This window comes from Hippocampus guttulatus, chromosome 23, assembly GCF_054856545.1.
Source record: "Hippocampus guttulatus isolate MCC_2025c chromosome 23, RoL_Hgut_1.0, whole genome shotgun sequence".
NCBI lineage: Eukaryota > Metazoa > Chordata > Actinopteri > Syngnathiformes > Syngnathidae > Hippocampus > Hippocampus guttulatus.
The window spans coordinates 2,157,809-2,177,440 of record NC_141283.1 but is presented as its reverse complement, the minus strand read 5'-3'; the positions used below and the strand labels follow the sequence as shown (position 1 = coordinate 2,177,440).

The 19,632-nt window shown below is 48.2% G+C and overlaps 1 protein-coding gene across 8 annotated transcripts; it reads left to right on the top strand.

Moving 5' to 3' along the window:
• The first annotated feature begins 891 nt into the window (after nt 1–891).
• LOC147185674 (brain-enriched guanylate kinase-associated protein-like) lies at nt 892–19,355 on the top strand. Of its 8 annotated transcripts, none has more exons than XM_086103993.1 (8): nt 892–1,061; nt 3,461–3,855; nt 5,913–5,950; nt 14,991–15,152; nt 15,634–15,700; nt 16,145–16,252; nt 16,389–16,469; nt 17,070–19,355. In XM_086103993.1, exons 2-8 carry the CDS (start codon nt 3,571–3,573, stop codon nt 18,486–18,488), a joined length of 2,160 nt encoding a protein of 719 aa, XP_085960119.1. In that variant the 5' UTR covers nt 892–1,061; nt 3,461–3,570; the 3' UTR covers nt 18,489–19,355. The 8 variants fall into 8 exon arrangements, with proteins under 8 accessions (XP_085960119.1, XP_085960118.1, XP_085960117.1 ...); XM_086103994.1 differs by lacking the exons at nt 892–1,061; nt 3,461–3,855 and adding exons at nt 5,708–5,841; nt 11,984–12,177; XM_086103995.1 differs by lacking the exons at nt 892–1,061; nt 3,461–3,855; nt 5,913–5,950 and adding exons at nt 6,200–6,297; nt 9,498–9,699; nt 11,984–12,177.
• The last annotated feature ends 277 nt before the right edge of the window (nt 19,356–19,632 follow it).

The window sequence follows — 19,632 nt, the reverse complement described above, 5'->3', positions numbered from 1 at the left end:
GTGATGTTTCTTTAGTTATTTGCGTGTCAACTTGAAGGTCAACTTTCGGAAAGGGATGATTAGAACGAGTCCCGTAAATTTGTTTTGAAATTCTGCCTGTGTAAGGACATGTGAAGGGAGTTTGTAATGAAGCTCGAAGCACGAAGACAGTAAAAGATAGACCATGTTCGTTACTCTTTCACTGACGACAGATGTTTTTTCATGTTGGTACTTCGAACCACTTTGTTGCTTTTATTTACTTGACCGCAATGCTCATTTTGTGTGTGCAGGAGGAATGGAACCGCAAGAGGGTGCCAGCTTCACACTTTCGTGAACAGGCAGTAGCGGAGAGGGAATAATTAAAGTGCCAACAGAAAACATTACGTTTTAGGTGTAGTTTGCACTCTTTTAAACAGTCTTTTACAATTGTATTAAAGGTGGCAAAATAACACTGCTCTGCTCATACAAAAAACTTTCCAAAGTTACCTCTTTACATCTTGACTGTTTTTGCAACCTAGAATAACAGCTCATGAAAGCTGATGTGTCAAGATGAGTATTTTTCCAAAGTTTCATTTGAATTTTCCTCGAGCCCCATCTTTGGCAGCATGCATCGCAGAGAGGTGAGACCAAATGGCTGTTGCCATGGATATGCTGTGCTGCCACCACAAAATCTGTGTAGGCTTGTTGAACATGTACGGTAATTAATAACAAAGGCTTCTCAGCCATGATAGCATGGAGCTCAGCATCTGAAACCCCATCTTCCTGCTCCTATAAATAGCACACAGTGTGAGCGAATCACAACAAGGAAAAAGCTGCCCCCGGCTCCTCAAACTCGACTGTCACATTTATCTCTTTGACAAGTTATTTGCTCTAAATATATTTTCCTGCACCATAAACTGCAAATTGTCTCTGGTTATTAGTTTAAAAGCAGTTTTCATGCGACGGTCAGAATGCTAATTGTCACTTTCCTCCAATACAGGCCGATCATTGGAAATGGTTTATTGTGCTTTGAATCCATGAAGCCGCACGGAGATTTGACTTTCGCCAAGCATCAGTACTACGATCAACACCTTCAAATAAGTGTAAGTGCCAGTCAGTGTGCCAGAAGCTACTGTTGTGTAGTGCCTCGCTCAGTTGACAGAAAACAATGGTGTGTTTAATGACATGTATTGAGGTCATCCGATCACCCACTCCCTTCCTAATTGTGCCTCAGTTGCAACTTCCATATAGAAACATAGCGGGTGGATTGCCATAAAATTAATGGGAGGCCAACCGTATGTTCTCATATGTGCTCGTGGTTATGGACTTGCGTTAAGATTCCTCAACTGCAAACCTAATGTGCCGTCAGTGACGCTCAGGATGTTTAAGGCTGCATTTACACTGCTGGTCCATGTGGCAAATTCTCATTATTTTCCTGAGTATTTTGACCATTAAACTAGACTTGGATCCAATGACAGTTCATTGAAACAGCCACGTGTTTTTGCTATTCATGGCGAGGCTCGGAGCATATTCCCTGAAAATAGTAGCGATTTACTGTCCCGTATCTCCATGTCTGCAGTTTTAGTCGGAATCTATTTCTGCATCATTACCTTGGGGCTGCCGTGGACTCACGTTCTCTGTTCTGGGCGACGGTTATAAATTGTCTGCCGCCCCGCTACTGCTTCTGAAATTGAAAAGAGATTATTAAAGACGTTTATCATAGGAGTGGCTTAAACCCGTCTGAAAATGGTTGGCGCAAAGGAGAGACGCTAAAAGAAAAAGCAGCCTTGGGGAAATAACATGTTTGTATGTTGAGGGATGTGGTGCTCCTTCCTTGCTACCAGACGGGGTAGTCCCATAGGCCTCCTGCATGCTGTGTTGTACCTGCAGCCAGTTGGCACAGCAGGACACTCAGTCATAACTATCATATCGGAGTCACATTAATGACCCCCCTGGCGACGGCACCAGTCTGGTTCGGGTGGTGTACTGCGTTATGTCTGTCTAATCCAAGACGCTTCTCCTACAAAAGACGTAATTGGTGGTTCAGTGTTTCAGATGTCTCTTAATAGTCTTAAATGTTCAAAAGTGGTTCACCACATCCATGGATGGCAGCCAACTCCAGCACCACTTACAGCCCAAAAATCCCTGTTTTTTTTCCCCCTCCAAAATATATAAATGTTTAACTCATTCACTCCCAAAGACGTTTTTAAACGTCTTTTCAGACTTGGTCTAGAATTGGCTGGTACTGAATGAGTTAAAAGAAAACTAACTACACTATGGAACTTTTCCGAAGCGTATCATGCTGGGTTCCAAGTATTGGGTAAAGAAACATCACTGGAATACAGACAATATGGAGAGTAATTTATGTGCATGCATCACTGTAGAAAGTGGTGCTGAACCAGCCTCTGTGTGCTCACTGTTAAGTGCTCAGTCAAATCAATGGTCAGTCACTGACCTGGAAAATGCTGAAAAGCTTTGCTTGCTCTATCGATAGGCATTCTAATTAAGAATAGCGCCCGCAGTGTGAGCGGTGTTTAACTTAGCAAAAGTAGTGTCAGGAAATTCAGTCAGAAAATCTCATTCTAGTTGATCTCCAATGATATGATGGTGTTTGTAGCCAAACATGAAATTGGGCGTGATGGTTTTGTCAGATTGACATAATGAGACCATTTTTGGTTCACCGCATTAAATTTTAAGTCACGGATGGCCTTGTCTGACACGGGCAGAGTGTTAGCCTGGCACTGAAGGAGTCCATCTGTTCAGCCCCCCGAGTGCAAAGTATTGAATCTCTTTTAGGTCAGGCTTGCACACTAATGAGAATGAATCAGGGTAGAACTCTCCAAAATGGCTGTTGTTCACTGGACCGCGTTTCATCTGCCGGTCGCGACAATCAAGAGAACGGCGCACGCAGACGGCAGGCAAAGCAAAAGGGACTTGACTCGAAGCATGTTCAATGCTCCTCTGATTCTTGGGCCTCCTCCGCTGAATTTTCAACAGTGATCACGTCTGGTTAGAGGAGCTCATTGGTCTTTCTTCAAAGATGTCCTCTTTCAGTCCGGCCTCCAGTTGTAGTATCCCAAGTAGCAGCCAGGGATGCAGCAGTTGACTGCAGGGGCGGCCAGACTAGCTGGAGCTCAGGAGTCACTTTGCACAGCCACAGCACAATCAAGACGCAAAGCCATGCAGCTTTTCGAACGTCGCTGCAGGAAAAGAGAAGGTGGCCAGCCAATCTAGCCCGGGGGGGGGGGGGGGGGGGGGGGGTTATTGTTTCAGAGCACATCCCATGCGGCGCGGGGAGGGGGCGGGAAACAACTGCATCGAATGCCATGCATGACAGCATCAGGCAACGCATCAGGGGAGGAGGGGCTGGTGTCAGAGCCAAGCTAGCACGAAAAGAGATCAAGAGTGTCTGCGGGGTGGGTGGGGGTCGAAGGTTGAAGCCGAAGTAAAGTTATTTTCAGTTCTTGGACGAAGTGACATTCAATGTGCTTGGTCCAAACAGTTTTGCAGGCATCTGGGAAACCAGCTTCATCTCTCCAGCTTCATCTGAAGATCCACATCAAGGCGAGCAACCACAAGGTGACCGAGAGGAGCCCGAGGCTGCCGCGTTCAATGGCCCAGCAGCAGAACTTCTCACCGGAGGATCCGATCCAGGTGGACCAGTCTCCAAAAATGTATCTGGAGACAGACATTGACGTGGTGAGAAGGGATGACCATGCAGACGATGCGGCGATCAACCTTGACACTCTTCCGCCATTACTGATCGATGAACAAAATGTAATTCCGCCCCCTCCGAATTTCTGCCAAGGATTTGAAATGAAACGTTTCCTGGAATTTAATCACAACTCCCCCAGATGCCCCTCCAGATCCATCTCTCTGCCTAGAGGCATCAACATGGTGAGTCCCAGTTGTTTTTTTGTTTTTTTTTGCTCCAGGAGTGCCTAGTCATTTGCGTCATTAGTATTTACATCCATATTGTTTTTTTAAAAAGAAATGTTCTATGATGTCTCGTCAATGTAGCCGCCGATCAGGTTGTTCCAAGCGTACTCGTCAGCAGCCCACCCATCCGGTCTCCTCTTGTCTTGTCATTAATTAGAGAAATGCAACCAGTGGTTTTCCCGAGACACGTGTTGCAGGAAGACCGGATTAAAGGCTCAATTAAACATGACTTACTTCCAAAGTGAATGCGTTTGATGTCTCGGCATGATGTTCACCTCAGAGGTGGAGGAGAATCAAAGCACACGACTGCTTATTATTTTTCGGCAAATAAACCGGCACAGCACGGTTTGAAAATAGTTGAGCATATCATACAAGGGGGGCAACAAAGAATTTCAACAGGTCATATCAAGAACTCTCCATCCAGGAAGGTTCATAGGAATGAGCAATGTCGCCATGTAATATTAAAAGAGAAGCTCTCACGTTGCTTTTAATTTATTGTCTGATTAAAATTCAGCCTTTGCCGTCACCTTAGCAACTGCTTGGGAAAAAAAAAAAGGTGGGCGGTATGGGGGCTGTGGAGCCAGCATGCGAGCCTGTTGGTGTTCATCGCAGTGTTGCTTGCTTGCAGCAAACTTTCATCTCCTCACCCTCGTACTTGGCGAGCGAGTGGACATGTAGCAAACGTGCCTCCATGGTTGCGCGCGACCTCTCCGACATGTACTCCGATGAAGAGATGGCGACGTAGAAAGATGTATTCGATCACGCGAGGCCGTGCTTCATCCACATTTTGTAGGCTCTTGCTGGGTTTATCGTTCTTCAAATAACCGAATCCCCTTTTGGAGACTTAAACATGGTCGAAAAATTCACCAAATTTCTCATGCGTGTCAAGTCAAGTACAACTTTATTGTCAAATCCTGAATGGAAAATGTATGACTCTGTGATATGTACTCTTCGTATTGTAAATACAGTACATGGATGTCATTATTGGTACCCCCCAAAAAAAAAGTTCATTGTAAATTTACTAATGAAAATCAGACCTTGTTTTTGAATAGTGGTAACCACCAGAAGACCCCCCCCCCCCCCACCCATCGAACTATTTAACTCATTCAGGACCAGCCAATTATGGACCAAGTCTAAAAAGACGTTTAAACACGTCTTTGGGAGTGAATGAGTTAATGGTGTGACTCTGCAGTCTTAACTAATTTCAACTTGTAAGCGTGCAAAGGTGCAGATAAGATAAGGGGAAGCAAACAGAAAGGTCACAGAGATACGGCTCAGTCGTCTCTCAAATTGATATGCCAGCGAGGCCAAATCTCACATCACCCCTCAAAGAAATGAGAAATTATTTCGACCCGAGCAAGATGTGAGATGTGTCTAAAAATTTAGAATCCGATGATGAAATATGACATCCTGCGCCTTGTCGACAGACGACGGGGGGGAGGCCGGCCGGGAATGTGTGTTGGGGAAAAAGTGCTGACGAGATATGTCGGAATGATACCGTCTCCAGATTCAACAAATGGAACCACCTGTGCCTCTTTGGTCTTTGTTTTCACGTCTCGCCCTTCCCGCGCCGCATCGTGTCCCTTCTGCCCCCCCCCCCCCCCCCGCACATCAATGAGGGAACTGAGGTTGCCTCCGCTTTCTCTCGCTTGCAATATACTGTATCTGCAGTCTGGCTGCAATGGATGTTTCCACTCTTTAACCCCCCCCCCCCCCCCCCCTCCTCTCCCCTTCCCCTCCGTCTCCCGCCGCTCGATGCCTCTCACTCTTCTTCTCTCATGCCGTTCGTCGAGCTGATGACATCGTTCGCACCTCACGCGCAGGCTGCGGTGAAGCCCTTTTTTTTTTCTTTTTTTTTTTTCTGGAGAAGTAATGAATGAGGGCGCATGAGGGGGTGTTGGGAGGGGAGATGAACACAAACAGAAGCATGACAAAACGAACATGGTACGTTGCTCCCCCCCCCCCCCCCCCCCCCCCTCCGTCTGACAGCGTAACATACTCTTGTTTCCTTTTAGGTGTGTGACCATGGCGTGAACCACGTAGACACCATCAGGTAAGGCATCCACTCCTTTATCCTTCCTTCATCGCACCCACGCCTTCTCCCCGCGTCCTCTTCCCTCCCACTCTTCCTCTCTCTTGCACAGTCTTCCCTCCCTGGCTTGGTCGTCTTCTACTTCTGCTGCTGCTGCTGGTGGTGTCGGAGCGGCAGCAGAGGCGTCAGCTGCATCGTCAGCAGCGTGCGGCAGCGGGGGTTTCTCGCAGCTTCGGGGGAGCGGGGGGGGGGGAGAGCTGATAACGTTCAGGAGGGAGTTTTCGCCCAACGTTGACTAAGTCAGCCCCGGAGTGGGGTGGGGGGGGTCGTCTGTCCTTCTTCAGGATGAAGCTGTGCTTGAGCACCAGGTATCGCGTCACTCTTTGCATCTTTGGAGTGGTTGTGCGTGCGTGCGTGTGTGGCTGCGTTGGAAAGAACGCAGACCTGCTTTTCTGCTAGTTTGATGAGGCGGATGTGGGGGCGAGAGGGGGGGGGGGGAATTCAATGCTTCAGAATGCACGCGCGGCGCAAGGGCTGGTTTGACTCGGTCCGGAATTTCCGTACAGAGGGAGTTGGTGTTGACTTGCAAGACTTGTTTTGATCCTGCACGATGTTGCGTTCACCTGTCGGAATGCTCCATGCCGCGGTGATTAATAACTGCAAGGCGAGCGCCGCTCCTGCAACTCTCGTAGGTGTTGAGATCATTTTCAGATGCTTTCTCAGACACTCGTTCGAAAAGGACCAGTGCTCATCCACTTTCCCGATTTGAAGTTGCTTGACAGGGGGGGGGGGGGGGGGGGGGGTCGAGAAGGAACGCATCAGATGCAGGGCAAGCCTCGTTTTTGCTTTTTTTTTTTTTCTCCCCTCCTCAGTGAGCCATTGGTAAACGTGTGCACATGGAAATACTGTCGATGCTTTTGTTGATCACAGACAGCCGTTAGGACTGTTTCAACAAAGGCTCGTCAAGGTTTCCTGGCAACTTGTCATCAATTGTCCTCACTTCCGTGTCACGGTTTCAATTGAATTATTGCAGCCTTGCCAAGATGGATGAAGGGAATCCCGCGCTTCTTGTCCTCGCTCTTCGGTTTTACGAAGGCCGACCTTACCGGTAACCCCCCCCCCCCCCGCCCCCCCGCTTCCACCTGCTCACTTCATCACCGACAACCAGCGGTCTGTACATGATGAAATGCCCTGAAATTCTCTTCCCCGCCCCTCCTCACGGAGGTTCCTGCCCCAGGGTGCCCCGCGGGGGGAGAGAGTCATGTCAATTTTGCATGAAGGAGATTTCATTTTGGTTTGCAGATTTTCTTTTTTTTTTTTTTTTTAATCTTAGCGCTGCTCTTCGGCACTGATTGATACCGCCAGATTGAACCGAACGCGATTCTGAAAGGAAGTTAAATCATTCGATGATATTTGGAGAGGATTTTATCAGGACGACCCAGTTCACTTAAACGTGACCGATGTCGTCCTTTTCATGGCAATAATTACATTTGGTTAGCGCCAGTGGAACCTTTTAAAATCCACCCATCCATCTTGTATAACACGTGTCCTCTTCAGAGTCAAGCCGATCCTCGCTATGCCGGCAACGATTAGTGACAGCCAGAACAATTAAATGCTCGAATTAACGTGGTTCGCCACCACTTGTCAGTCAATCAGCGCAATAGCTTTCCGTTTCAGATTCCATACTGAACAAGTACGTTGTGTGAAAAAATAAAGACGGATCATCGTTATTACAGTGACAGTTTTTGGGACTGCGCAGTGAAATTTCCAAATTGGGAGTTTGGGTGCAATGAAGAAATGTGCCTCATGTCAAACAATTTGGAGTTCAACACGAATTTTCCGAAAAGGTAGACCTCAAATCAAGCAGATCTCAAAAGTCTTTGCCATGTGAATGGTTAACTTCTTTTTACACTTGTATTCCAATATTAACTATTTTTACTTTATTTTTTTGGACAGTTGAGTATATTAAAACATTCACATTGTGCCGTTTATTGTCAAATGAGAATGGATTATTTAAATTGAATTAAATTCAACAGAACATTGGTTCACTATAAAATGTAGCAGAACGGCAGCAGCGCTTGAATAAATATTGTTTGCTTAATATGCAACCAACCCCCAAAAAAAATCTATGCAAGGAAATTGTGGTTTTAAATACGCTAGACCGTGGCTGTTAGCGTTGCAATTTTTATGGATTCAATGTACTAATGTGTCCTTCTGGCCGTGGCGGTCTGACCAGCCAGCCTTGAATCAGTTATGCAAGATCTGCGCGGAGGAAACGTTGACAGCCTCCCCCAGGAGTCATTAAACGGACCTTATCAGCTCGCGCGTTGCGATCCTTCTCCTTTGCCCTCCTCGGCAGCAACGGGTCACGTTCATTCCTCATGTGGAAGCACTCGGCCGGCATGTAAAAATATCGTTTAACAGAGCTGGCCGAATGTTATTTTTATTTTTTTTAAGTATTAATGCGAACTAAAGTGGTTAACCTGAAGTGACGAGACAGTGATACCAATTTTGATGATTTGCGTGTATAACAGAATATCCATTCGAAAATATTACCGATGTTGCATAATGGGCAAGCCGGCTTTGCTTTTGAGGCGTAAATAAATTCCAAATTGTGCCACTTGAGGTGTTTGATTTGGGAGGTTCCACTGTGCGCGAATGCCGCGTGTCTTTCACAGCCCTTAAAATTTCACAAACACAATTGACAGTCTACTGCAATCGATAAATGTATGGAAATGAATGGCTCTGCTGCTAATCTTTGCGCACGATCCGATTTCAGACTCGCAGCCCCCCCGACCAATTGCCGTAAGTGTGTTTTTTTTTTTTTTTTTTTTAAATAAGATTGAGATTTGTCCATTAGCGTTGCAGATGCGGTCTTGGATCTAATAATAGGATACGGTTCATGTATAAAAGATGCACTCGTTCATTTGGGAAATCACTCCGATCGTCATTCTTGGAAAGTGCCTCATTTGTTATTTATATTTGTACAAATACGGTACTGTATATGCGGCGCCTCTGTTGCGTTCATCCGGACGAAGAGTGCATTCTCTGAATGATCACTGAGTGGTATTCCGCTGCGAAGAAACAGAATTATGTAAAGCTTTGTGCTCCCCGTGTCCAGTTCTAATCCATATAATCATGAAAGTAACCTTTCAACAAAAGTGCAATTTGTGCATCCTTGCGAGTCAGGAAATGGAGCAGCGAATACAGATGCTCTGCGCGCTGTTATTTCGTAATGTATTTGAACTGTTCTTTCTATTTGAGTTTGATATTGATACTGGACGCCAATTCGTATTATTTATTTATTTTTGGTGAACGTATCTACCCGGTGACTATTTTTTTTTCTCCATAATTGCTGGGTTATTTGTTGGGTTGCTTTTTAACCCTTTCATGCACCCTTTAATCAATACCGGGGCAGGCTTAGGTGTGAGATGTTTTCAACGTGGCGTGGTTGAGTCACGCGCATTATAGATTGGTGCAGATGTGGAGGGAAAGGGTGGACGGCGGAGAGCGGTCATCTTTTATGTGTGTCTGCGTCTCCGATGAGTCAGTCGTCTCTCCCCCCCAGGTTGTCTTCACTCGAATGCTGAGCTTGGAGCTAGGGGATCCTCACTGGTGAAAGATCGAGCCGGGAGTTTTCGTTGAACTTGGAGCCACAGACCGGTTACGCCCACGACTGGTTGCCAATCAGTGGCGGAGTCGGTATCCAAATTGTAACCCAAAATGGACATCTCGTACTGTACCTGAACATCTGGCTTCCAACAAGCAAGGTAGTCACAAACGCAACATCGTAATGCTCTCTGGACTGAAAATATGAGAGCGGTGTAAACGTGAAGATTGGAAAACGAGTCTTAAAGGGGATATTTCCACATTTTGAGTCACCGACTGCAGTGCTGTAGTGTCGTGGTTCACTCGCCTGACTCCCGCGCAAGCAGAGTGAGGGGCGGGAGTTCCCCCTCGATGACGACGTGATTGTTTTGTCTCCGTCTCTACTCCGTTTTGAGTGTTGCGACGGGATTTCCTGGTCACACCGTCATGCGCTGTGACAAACCCATTTTTTTTGGGGTGAAACTCTGGTGATAAAACAACCTACCGGTACTTTTTTTTTAACTAGGTCGTTGCTGTCTATGCAACATCTCTCGGACCATCTGTTCACGCTCCACGGTTCCTCCCACTCAAGCCCCCCAGGCTAGCTGTTAGCTTATCTGGTAACTCAATGGAGGTAATTTCTTGTCCTTGTCATTTCTAACGTTGCGAGACTCGGAAGTCCATCTTACTTTGAGCTTCGCGCTGTTGCCCCGATGTCATTACTCGTTCACGTATTCTACCGTCACCACGAATAATTGAATCGTTTCCCCTTAAAGGGAAAGTGATCCACGATCGGAATTGAAAGTGGTGGGAGTGATGTAATTATTGGCCCGTTTGCTAGATGACCTTGCTTGCCGCCGTGTAAAGCGCTGGCTCTCCCGATTGATACCTTTGAAAATGAGATCCCCTGAGTTTTTTTTTTGTTTTTTTTTTGGGAAGCTTGGTTTTGCCACAAAATGTGACTAGAAAATGTCAGGAAAGCCTACGAGAACAGCCCAGTTGAATCGGAAGCAGTTGGCAGGATCTTGAGTTGTACGGGTTATGGTTCACGTTATAAGAGTGAAAACGATTTGAAATGATTTTTTTTTTTTCGATTAAGAAATCTGGCATTTGAACAAGGGGTGTGTAGACGTATCTACTGTAGCTGCTGGTTATGGATGCCTGCCCCCTCACCTCCCTAATCAATTTTTTTTCAAGCACAAATGTCTGTGCATGTGCCTGCCGTATTTTTTTTAAAAAAAAAAGGGGGGGGGGGGTCCTGATGGAGTAAACCTTCACCTCATAACCACTTCCTGCTTCCCCCCCACCTCACCCCCAACTTTCATGTCCTCATCCTCCTCCGCTCCCCGCCTCCCTTCCCGCTCTGCTTATCAGCGCTCTGAAATTCTCTCCAAAGCGAGCATGGCGTGGGTGGGCGGCTGGCAGCCTCGTATGAAAGCGTTCCCCGTCCGTCGATGCGGCGCCGCGCGGCGAAGAGGCTCAATTAAAGGAGCGAGAAGTCGACAGGGGGGGGGGGGGAACGAGAGGAGGACGGGCGCTAGGGAACGACCGACATGGCCTGAGATGTCCCAATGTTTATGGCGCGGCGTTATTCCTTTGTGTGTGTGTGTGTATGTGTGTGTGTGTGTGTACAAAGCCACAAGACATGCAGATCGACACTTTTATGGTGAGATGCATACAAACACATCAGCCTCCCAAATAGCTCTAAACTGGCAGGGCCAATCTCACCTCACTGAGCCGGTGTGTGATGACTCACCGGGGAGCAGCTCGAGAGAAGCCTCTGGTGCTTGTGTGTGTCAGGGAGGGATGGCGGGGGTGGGGGGGGGGGGGATGGGGGGGGCGTAGACTTGTCACCAGCTGTTGCCTACTCGGCCTGATGCGGAAATCGCCGACCAGCAACGAGGTGCGAGCGGATCAACACGTTTTCCTTTTGACCCCTGCGCGTGCGCCTTTGAGTGTATTAAGTGCAATATCCGCCGACTCGTTATCGGGGCGGGGGGTGTCGCTACAGAGACCTGCGGGTACCTCTGTTCCCCCCCCCCCCCCGCCCACTTCCGAGGGGACGTTATCGGGGCTCAGCTGGAAGCGTCTTTGTTCAAACCGCGGCGGACGCGCTCGTCGAAACAACCCGCAGCCGTCGTCTGAGGGCTGACGTCGGCGTCCCTCCCGCACGCGTCATCCCCAAATATTTAGAGGAGGCGGCCGCAGAAGAACAGAGCCCCCTTGTCAAAGTCGTTTTGTTTCGACGCGGTGGCTGTCTCGATTCGCTTTGTAAAAATGATCGGATTTAGCGGTATCTCAGATCGGTCGCTCGTTTGTACCAACGCCGAGCGGCGACGTCATCGCTCAGAGTTGCGCGACCTTTAGCCCCCAAAATACTGTTCGCTAACATGTTTATTGATCTCGGCCATTCATCGGGATTATCGACCGAAAGATTGATTCATGTGTGTTTGTTTTGTTTGGCAGGTAGAACAATCGCTAACCCCGCAGGCATGATTTAGGGCGGTCTCTTTCGGGACACTAACACCCGTCGGCACCTCGTGGTCGACCCCCTATGAACACATGAGAGGGAAGGAACACAGACAAACCATGAAAAAGATATACATTGGCAAAACCGCCTCAAAAGTCCCCCGAAACGGCGGCAAACATCTGAAAAAGAGGTAAGCCAATCGAATGGAATCGCACCGTCTTTGCCACCTGTCCTCATTTTTTTTTTTTTAAATCTGTTTGTCCACTCATCCGCCCACGAGGTGTCTCCTCTCTCTCTCCCCCCTCATCCAGTCACACAAATGCATCGTCTGCCAAAGCAGGAGTCACGTTGCCTTCGTCATCCTCTTCGCCCCGAGTGAGAGCACTCATTTACGTCTGACTCAGCTCCCGCTCGCGGCCTCGGTCACTAATGGGACGCCGTTCCCGCCGTTCCCTCGAACCCACTCTATGTAAATTCATCCCATAGCCAACAACAAACACCCTGTATTCCCGCGCCGATGCCGGGTTGAAAGGGAGGTGAGGCGGTTGGAGGTGGAGTGCGAAAAAAGTCACTTGAGACTTCGCTCACAAGTCTGCTCCGCATTCGTCTCTGACTGGGTTGCAAATGTATTAACAATTAGGGCAACTGCCTGGAGAGTTATAAGTCGGCCCCCCTACCATTTAAATTTAGAGAAAGCGATTATATTAATGAGGTTTTTTTTTTTGTTTTGTTTTTTTGTTAGGAGTATAAACATTTGGTGCAGGGCCGCGCTGGAAGCAAAGATGTTTAATTGTGTCAGAGTAAATAACAAGCGCATCCAAACTAGGCTGTTCAGCTACTCGGTTGAAATGCTGTTTGAATTAAAGCACCTTATATAACGGCGGCTCTCTTGAGGCACTTTTCTTTCAGGACAGCCAAACTCTCTAGTCCTATTTATGAATACATAGGAGATAAATCCCCCCGTTGGCGAGCAGCTCACGACACCTCCCCTCTCTCTGCTGGAGTCGAACTCGACTCATTGAGTTTCCAAGAGAGAAATTAAAAAAAAACAGAGAGGTGGTTGAGGGCTTGCGGAGCAATCGGAAATTGAGGGGAAGGTGTCGCGTTCGTGAGACATATCAGTGGAATCGGACTGAGCAGACCCAGATGGAGAAGTGGCGCTTAGTGCGTCATGGGGGGTGGGGGGGGGGGGGGAAACAAAAAAAAAAACGACGGCCTGCTATGTGATGTCATCAAACATAAAAGGGGGTTTTCACATGTTTGGTTCAAACCATTGGGACCGATTTTCAGTTTCACCGCACTTTCCTTGGGCCCGTGGTGGCTTAATTTATTCACCCTCAAACTATTTTTGTGCTTGTTTGTTCTGTGCGACTGCTGAAAGTAAGCATCAAAGGTGTGGTGCAACTGTGCTATTCTGCATGCTTTTGTTTTGAAGGTCTGATTTGTACATGGATGTGTTAACTGTCGATGTTGCCGGGCAGACCAGGAGGCTTTTCTTTTTTTTACCTTTCTTTGTGGGTAAAAGCTTTCACTGTGGAACCTTTTCACACGACTTTGAAAATGCTTTCTTTGAATGAACGTGCGAGAAATGAGTGGCTGAGTCACATTTTCACTTTTTTAACCCTGGAGAACCCAAAAACCCCTTTCTTCTTTGGAAAATGATGAATTTTACATTAACTCATTCAGTACCAGCCAATTCTGGACCAAGTCTGAAAAGACGTTTAAAGACGTCTTTGGGAGTGAATGAGTTAAATGACATGCTATATGTTCACTGAACACCAAAATATTTTCAAATATTGAATGCTTTTATCCTCGTTTAGGATGAGGGCCAAATTTGACCCTTTGGGATCTCCAGGGTTAAAAAAGTGATAAATTGCGGTGGAGCAGAAAACTGGCACCCCCAAAACAGGTTCCACCGTGCTGTGAGTCCTAATTCTTAAAAGCCAGTAGGCGTATTGCCCCAAGAACATCGTGTACAGATTTGAAGGCACAAGGGACCATTGGAGTAGGGGTCGATCTCAGCATCTCAACCTAATGCTGATAAATGCAACGCTGACATAGCGTCGGCCCGTAGCGAAGGAGGGGGGGAGGGCCGTGTTGCCAAAAATTTAGTGAGTCAACTCACTGCGGTTTAAATGCACCGGTAGGATTTGTGCCCGGTGAAGCGGCTTTGTTTCTGCAGATCCTGTCCAGCTTGCAGCATACAGCATTTTGTCTTCAACACGTGTAGCTGCTTCTATGACTTGCGCATACGTCACCCCCCCCTCCCTCCCTAAAATAAAAAAGAATAAACCAACTACTTTCTGCAATCTATGGCATGAATATTAATGAGATGCCCTGTGGATGATCCCTCCTCTCCATGCGACCGGTGAGCGCTGAAAAGAGGGCCTCTCCATCTCGAGCCTTTTGTTACCTGACGTGGTTATTAGGGAGAGAAATGAGGCACGGGAGTGAAAAGAGCACGCGAGCGCATCTCTATTCGTTTGTTATCCGGGCCGCAGATAGTCATTAGCTTCCTTCCTCCAGCTGTCCGTCAATACGGGCTCCATTAGGCCCGGCCGCCCGCGCTCGGATCCATGGCGGCGGCCCACGTTTCCTCATTTCCCACGTACGCTTGCCCTTTCATTAGATTGAGGCAGCGCCGACTGCAAAAAAATAAAAAATAAATAAAATAAAATGAAAAAAAATTCCACACGGCGTATCCCGACATCTCGGCCTTCACGTTCCATTCGCGTGATGTATTAAAGAGTTTACAGCTCATATTTCACCGTTAATGATTAGGTTTCTCTCACACTGGCTGTCAGCTTTTAATTCCAAGAATCAGAAACGCCGCTTATGGTGTGTCTGCCTGCATGCGCACGCCATTTTTCTGCTTGAAATCGCCCTCTCCATCGCCCCCCCCCCCCCCCCCCCCCTTGCACGGCTGTCGGTCGGATACGCGCACCTCCCCGTTCGTTGCTTGAGGAAATTTGACGCGATAACTCGATTTATGTGTGTGCGCAGCTCATTGCTGGAGCAGAAAGAAGACCTGCGGAAGCGACTTTCCTACACCACGCACAAGCTGGAGCTGCTGCAGAGCGAGTTTGACGCCACCCGGCAGTACCTGGAGACCGAGCTGCGCCGCGCTCAGGAAGAGCTGGATAAGTTTACCGATAAGCTTCGCAGGTTTGAACATTCTAACTGGAAGAATGACCCTGAATCGGTTGCCAGCCAATCGCAGGGCACACAGAGACCACGCCCACACTCACAGCTAGGGACAATTTAGAGCGTCCAATCAGCCTGCCATGCGTGTTTTTGGAATGTGGGAGGAAACCGGAGCACCCGGAGAAAACCCATGCGCATATATGAAACTTCAAATGCATGCCGCAGTGGCTGAAGAAAGATGCGAGGAGGGAAAACGCTGAATGATCAAATGCGGGCGGGCTACGCTTTCCTGCAGTTTATTTTTGTCTCCGCTTTTGCTTCAGGAGGCAGCTCATGCCCGAGTGTATAGATAAAAATAATTGTCCAAACAGTCAGATATGCACATTTATTCGTAAGATTGACCCAATGTATTATTATTATTATTTTTTAAACGGTGCGCTTGTTTTACGCCAGCTCGCGTGATTGTGGATAAACAATGTACGTTGTTAACTGTGCGCTTTAGGATTCAAAGCAGCTACTCCGCACTGCAGAGGATCAACCAAGATCTAGAAGAGAAGATTCACCGAGATGTAAGTAAGAAGTGAAATGCTGCAGCGGGTAGTGTAATACCCGATGCCTTGACGTTAATTAGGGCTTATTAAAGATGGTGCGTCGTCCTCCAAAGCGTAGTGTGTGACAGCAGCCCCCCCCCCCTCCCCCATTGTTCCTCCGTTCAACACACCTCGCCTCATCGGCCAGACCAGAAAAGATGTTAATCAGACAGTAAACCCGCGTGACCTTCGGGGGGGGGGCTTTTGCTTTTAATCGGCGGTGGCTAAACATTGTTACGGCACACGGCGGTGTCATCGGCGAGATGTTACATCACATTGCAACACCGGCGGGATAATCGCTTGGGCTCCTTAAAATAGGAGAGGACCGGCGAGTGTTTTTATGCATGAAATGAAAATTCGACGTTTTGAAACTCGGAACTGCAGTCGAGGTGACGCCGAAACGCTCACCTGTCATCTTGTCAGTCGCAGCACCATGACGACGAAAAGCGGGCGCTGAGCAGAGAGATCATCGTCCTCAACAACCACCTGATGGAGGCCAAGCTCACCATCGACAAGCTCCAAGAGGACAATGTGATAAGACACTTTTTTTTTTTTTTTGATTTTCATCACCACGGATGACGATGATGTCACAATTGCATGAGGCTTCCATCATATCCGCTTCTCGGTTGATAAGAATAATCGCATCTTGATGCTTCTCGCTCCGTAGGACGTCTACAGGAAGGATTGCAACCTGGCCGCTCAGCTTCTCCAATGCAACAAATCCCTGTACAGGGCCCAACTCTCCGAGGTGAGCCTCCACCCAAATAAAACAAAAAGGGGGGGGGGGGGGGGGTGAGGTTTAAAAAAAATTCATAAATGTCACAACCGGTTGATGTGTTAAACCCCGAAGTGCTTTTCGGCTGACAAAACAGCAAAATCTGCTGGCTGATTAGCACAGCGCCACCCCACAGTTCAATTGTACTTGTCGCACGTATCGACGTGGTCTCGTTAGGACGCCTCTTTGCACCGCATCAGTCTCACGCACGTGACAAAGCGCACATGAGATTATGGAACCCCCCCCCGCTGCTGTGATTGGAAATTGATTGCGCAGGACTGACAAAGTACAACCAGTATGCACACAAAATGACGTATCGAGAAAAAGTTCACGATTACATCAGAGGGGTCTGAGGCTGTCCATGCGCACGTGGTAACTGATAGATCGGCAAAATTATGGCATCACGACTGACTTGCATCACAATAACTGCCCAATCCGATCAGTGTAAAGTCTACTTTGGAATCTTAACTCATTCAGTACCAGCCAATTCTAGACCGAGTCTGAAAAGACGTTTAAAAACGTCTTTGGGAGTGAATGAGTTAATGACCTGGGCATGTTTTTTTTTGCTCTCAGCTACCTACTGACTTTCAGGAGCGACTGACTATGCACATGGAAGAGCCTCCGGTCTGCCGCACATACTCGGACTCCGTGCCGGCCTCGCTCATCGGGCAGGTGCTCGAGAAGCCCGAGGAGGCGTGCAGCAGCAGCCAAGCCTCGCGCTCCCCCAGCCCTCATACGCCGGACCACGCTTTTGTTCTGGAAACGTTGGCCCAAGGTGGGGAGCGCCTGGGTCTGCGCGCGGCCTACAAGTCCGACTTGTACAGCAGCGACACGGCCCTTTACTGCCCCGACGACCGGCATCGGGAGCGCAGGCCCAGCGTGGACCTTCACGGTCAGAGGAAGCTCCTCTACGAGCCGCAGAATTCCACCGACAGCAACCCGGAGGATTGCCCCGTGGGCTTGAGACCCTCTTTTACCCAGGAGCGCTTTGCCGAGTTCCCCCCCTTGGGGGTGGGCTCCAGCTCCTACTCCAGCTTCAGCGGAGGGGGCTCGGAAGACAAAGCCAACGGCCCGCCGAGCAGCGCCGCTTCCTCCCCGCGCCAACACACCCTCTACATGGATTGGAGGGATGCTGGGGACTACGAGAGAAAGAGCGACTCATCCTGGGACAGGGATAGTCCCAGAGGGTTCGGTAACAATCATCCCTTCCAGCAGATGGAGATGATCCACCAGCAGAACAGCAGCTCGCCCGTGTACAGCCGCACCATGTCCTCCTGTTTCAGCGAGCCCTACGAGCCCCTGCCTCAATCGTCTTCCCCGAGCGTCGCCTACGGTGACAGTCGCCGAGGAAGCACCCTGGCCCCCGAGGAGGAGGAGGAAGAGGAGCTGATCGGAAGATGGCGGCAGCTCAGCGCCGAAGACTTGAGCTCGCACTCTTACCGCAGTCCCGGCCGCGCTTCGCCGTACAGCTTCTCCGAGCAGCACTTCTCCGTGAGGCCGGCCAAGATACGTCTGGGCCCGCTCTACAGCAGCTTCCAGGAAGGGGCCGACTACTACGATCAGCAGGCAGCCGGCGGCATGCAGGATCCGGTGTGGGTGGCTGCGAGTCCGGAGTGCAGCCCGGTGCTCCGCCAGGCTCACAGCCAAGCCCGCTTGTACGAGGACAGCCAAGGCTCCGAGCACAGCCTCTACCACCCGGGCAGCTCCAAAGACCGAGAGGGCAATGAGGCAACCGGAGGCCAAAGTGCCGATTATGGGGAGCAAAGTCCCAACAGCTCCACCGAATCCCTCAACCACCGGTCCATGGAGATGGCGGCGGAACTTCAGCACTACCAGGCGGAGATGCACAACCTGTCCGCCCAGGTGAGCCCGTCGTCGCCGCCAACGGCCCCACCGCCTCCGCCGCCGTACCACCAAAAATTTGCCTCTCTGGGACTTTCCCGGAAAGACAGCCTAACCAAGGCACAGTTGTACGGAACACTCCTCAACTGACGGACCTTGAGAGGAAAAACGGGAATAGAAGCCACAGAAGTGTATGTGTTGTGAACGTGACTGGTGATGACTGGAAAGTGAGAGGCCTCTCTACATCGTAAGAATGTGTGCAGCGGTACCTTGACTTACAGGATTAAAAAGAAAAATCCAGTCGATTTTTCACATTGCGAGCCAAAATTTAAATAGCATCCAGCTTCACATACGACATTCTCTTTCCTTATGTCTTATATTTTTAAATATTGCACTACATTTTTTTTTTAAATTAAAAACACAACATGGGTGTTTTTTGCGGCACCGGAATGTCATTTCAATGGTGGTCACTGAATTAATCAAACCTGTAAATCAAGGTACCACTGTATTTATTCTATATTTATTGAGTAGAAAATGACAGATATTTTTTTGTATGTAGCTATTCAAATGACAATTTTAGTCAACCTGAAACTTGTACATACACAAAGTAAAAAACGGCCAATACTATCTATTAAAACAAACGCACCCTTAACTTGACGCCTGTATAAACAGCATTGGCCTTGTGTACCAGTCACAGTTAATTAACAAACAGTGACAAATTAGCTCCGTTTTTTTTTTCTCCTTTGATTGAATTTGACAGTCTCGGTTGGTGTTTTATATTGTTATTGCTGGAATGTTTTGACATGTGAACATCTGTCTCGACAGTTTGTTTTAGTTCTTCTCTTAATATAAGGACACAAAATTCCTGCAACTGCCAAGCACCCACTTTCGACCTCTGATTCGGACACCGACACCTTCATCAAGACTATATAACCTTTGTTCCTTTTATTAACCATGCATGATTAGATATTTTCGGTTGTTTTATTGGATCAATAAAAGCACAAAGTATGCAGATGATCCTTGATTGTTTAGACCTAAGACGGCGTGTGTTGTATTTGGGGCCGGATCAAGGTTTGATGATTATATTTGACAAAAACTAACCAAATAACTAAAATAGTGAAAGAAAAAAAAAGTTGCGTCTCTTCCCTCAAACTGACGCGCCTCAACATGAACCACTTCCTGGCCCTCAATGCAACCCTCAAATGTAACAGCAGGTGGCACAATAACTAAACAAATATGCAGTCTGTCATTTTTACTATCATGCAGAAAAGGTACATTATTTGAATATTATTTC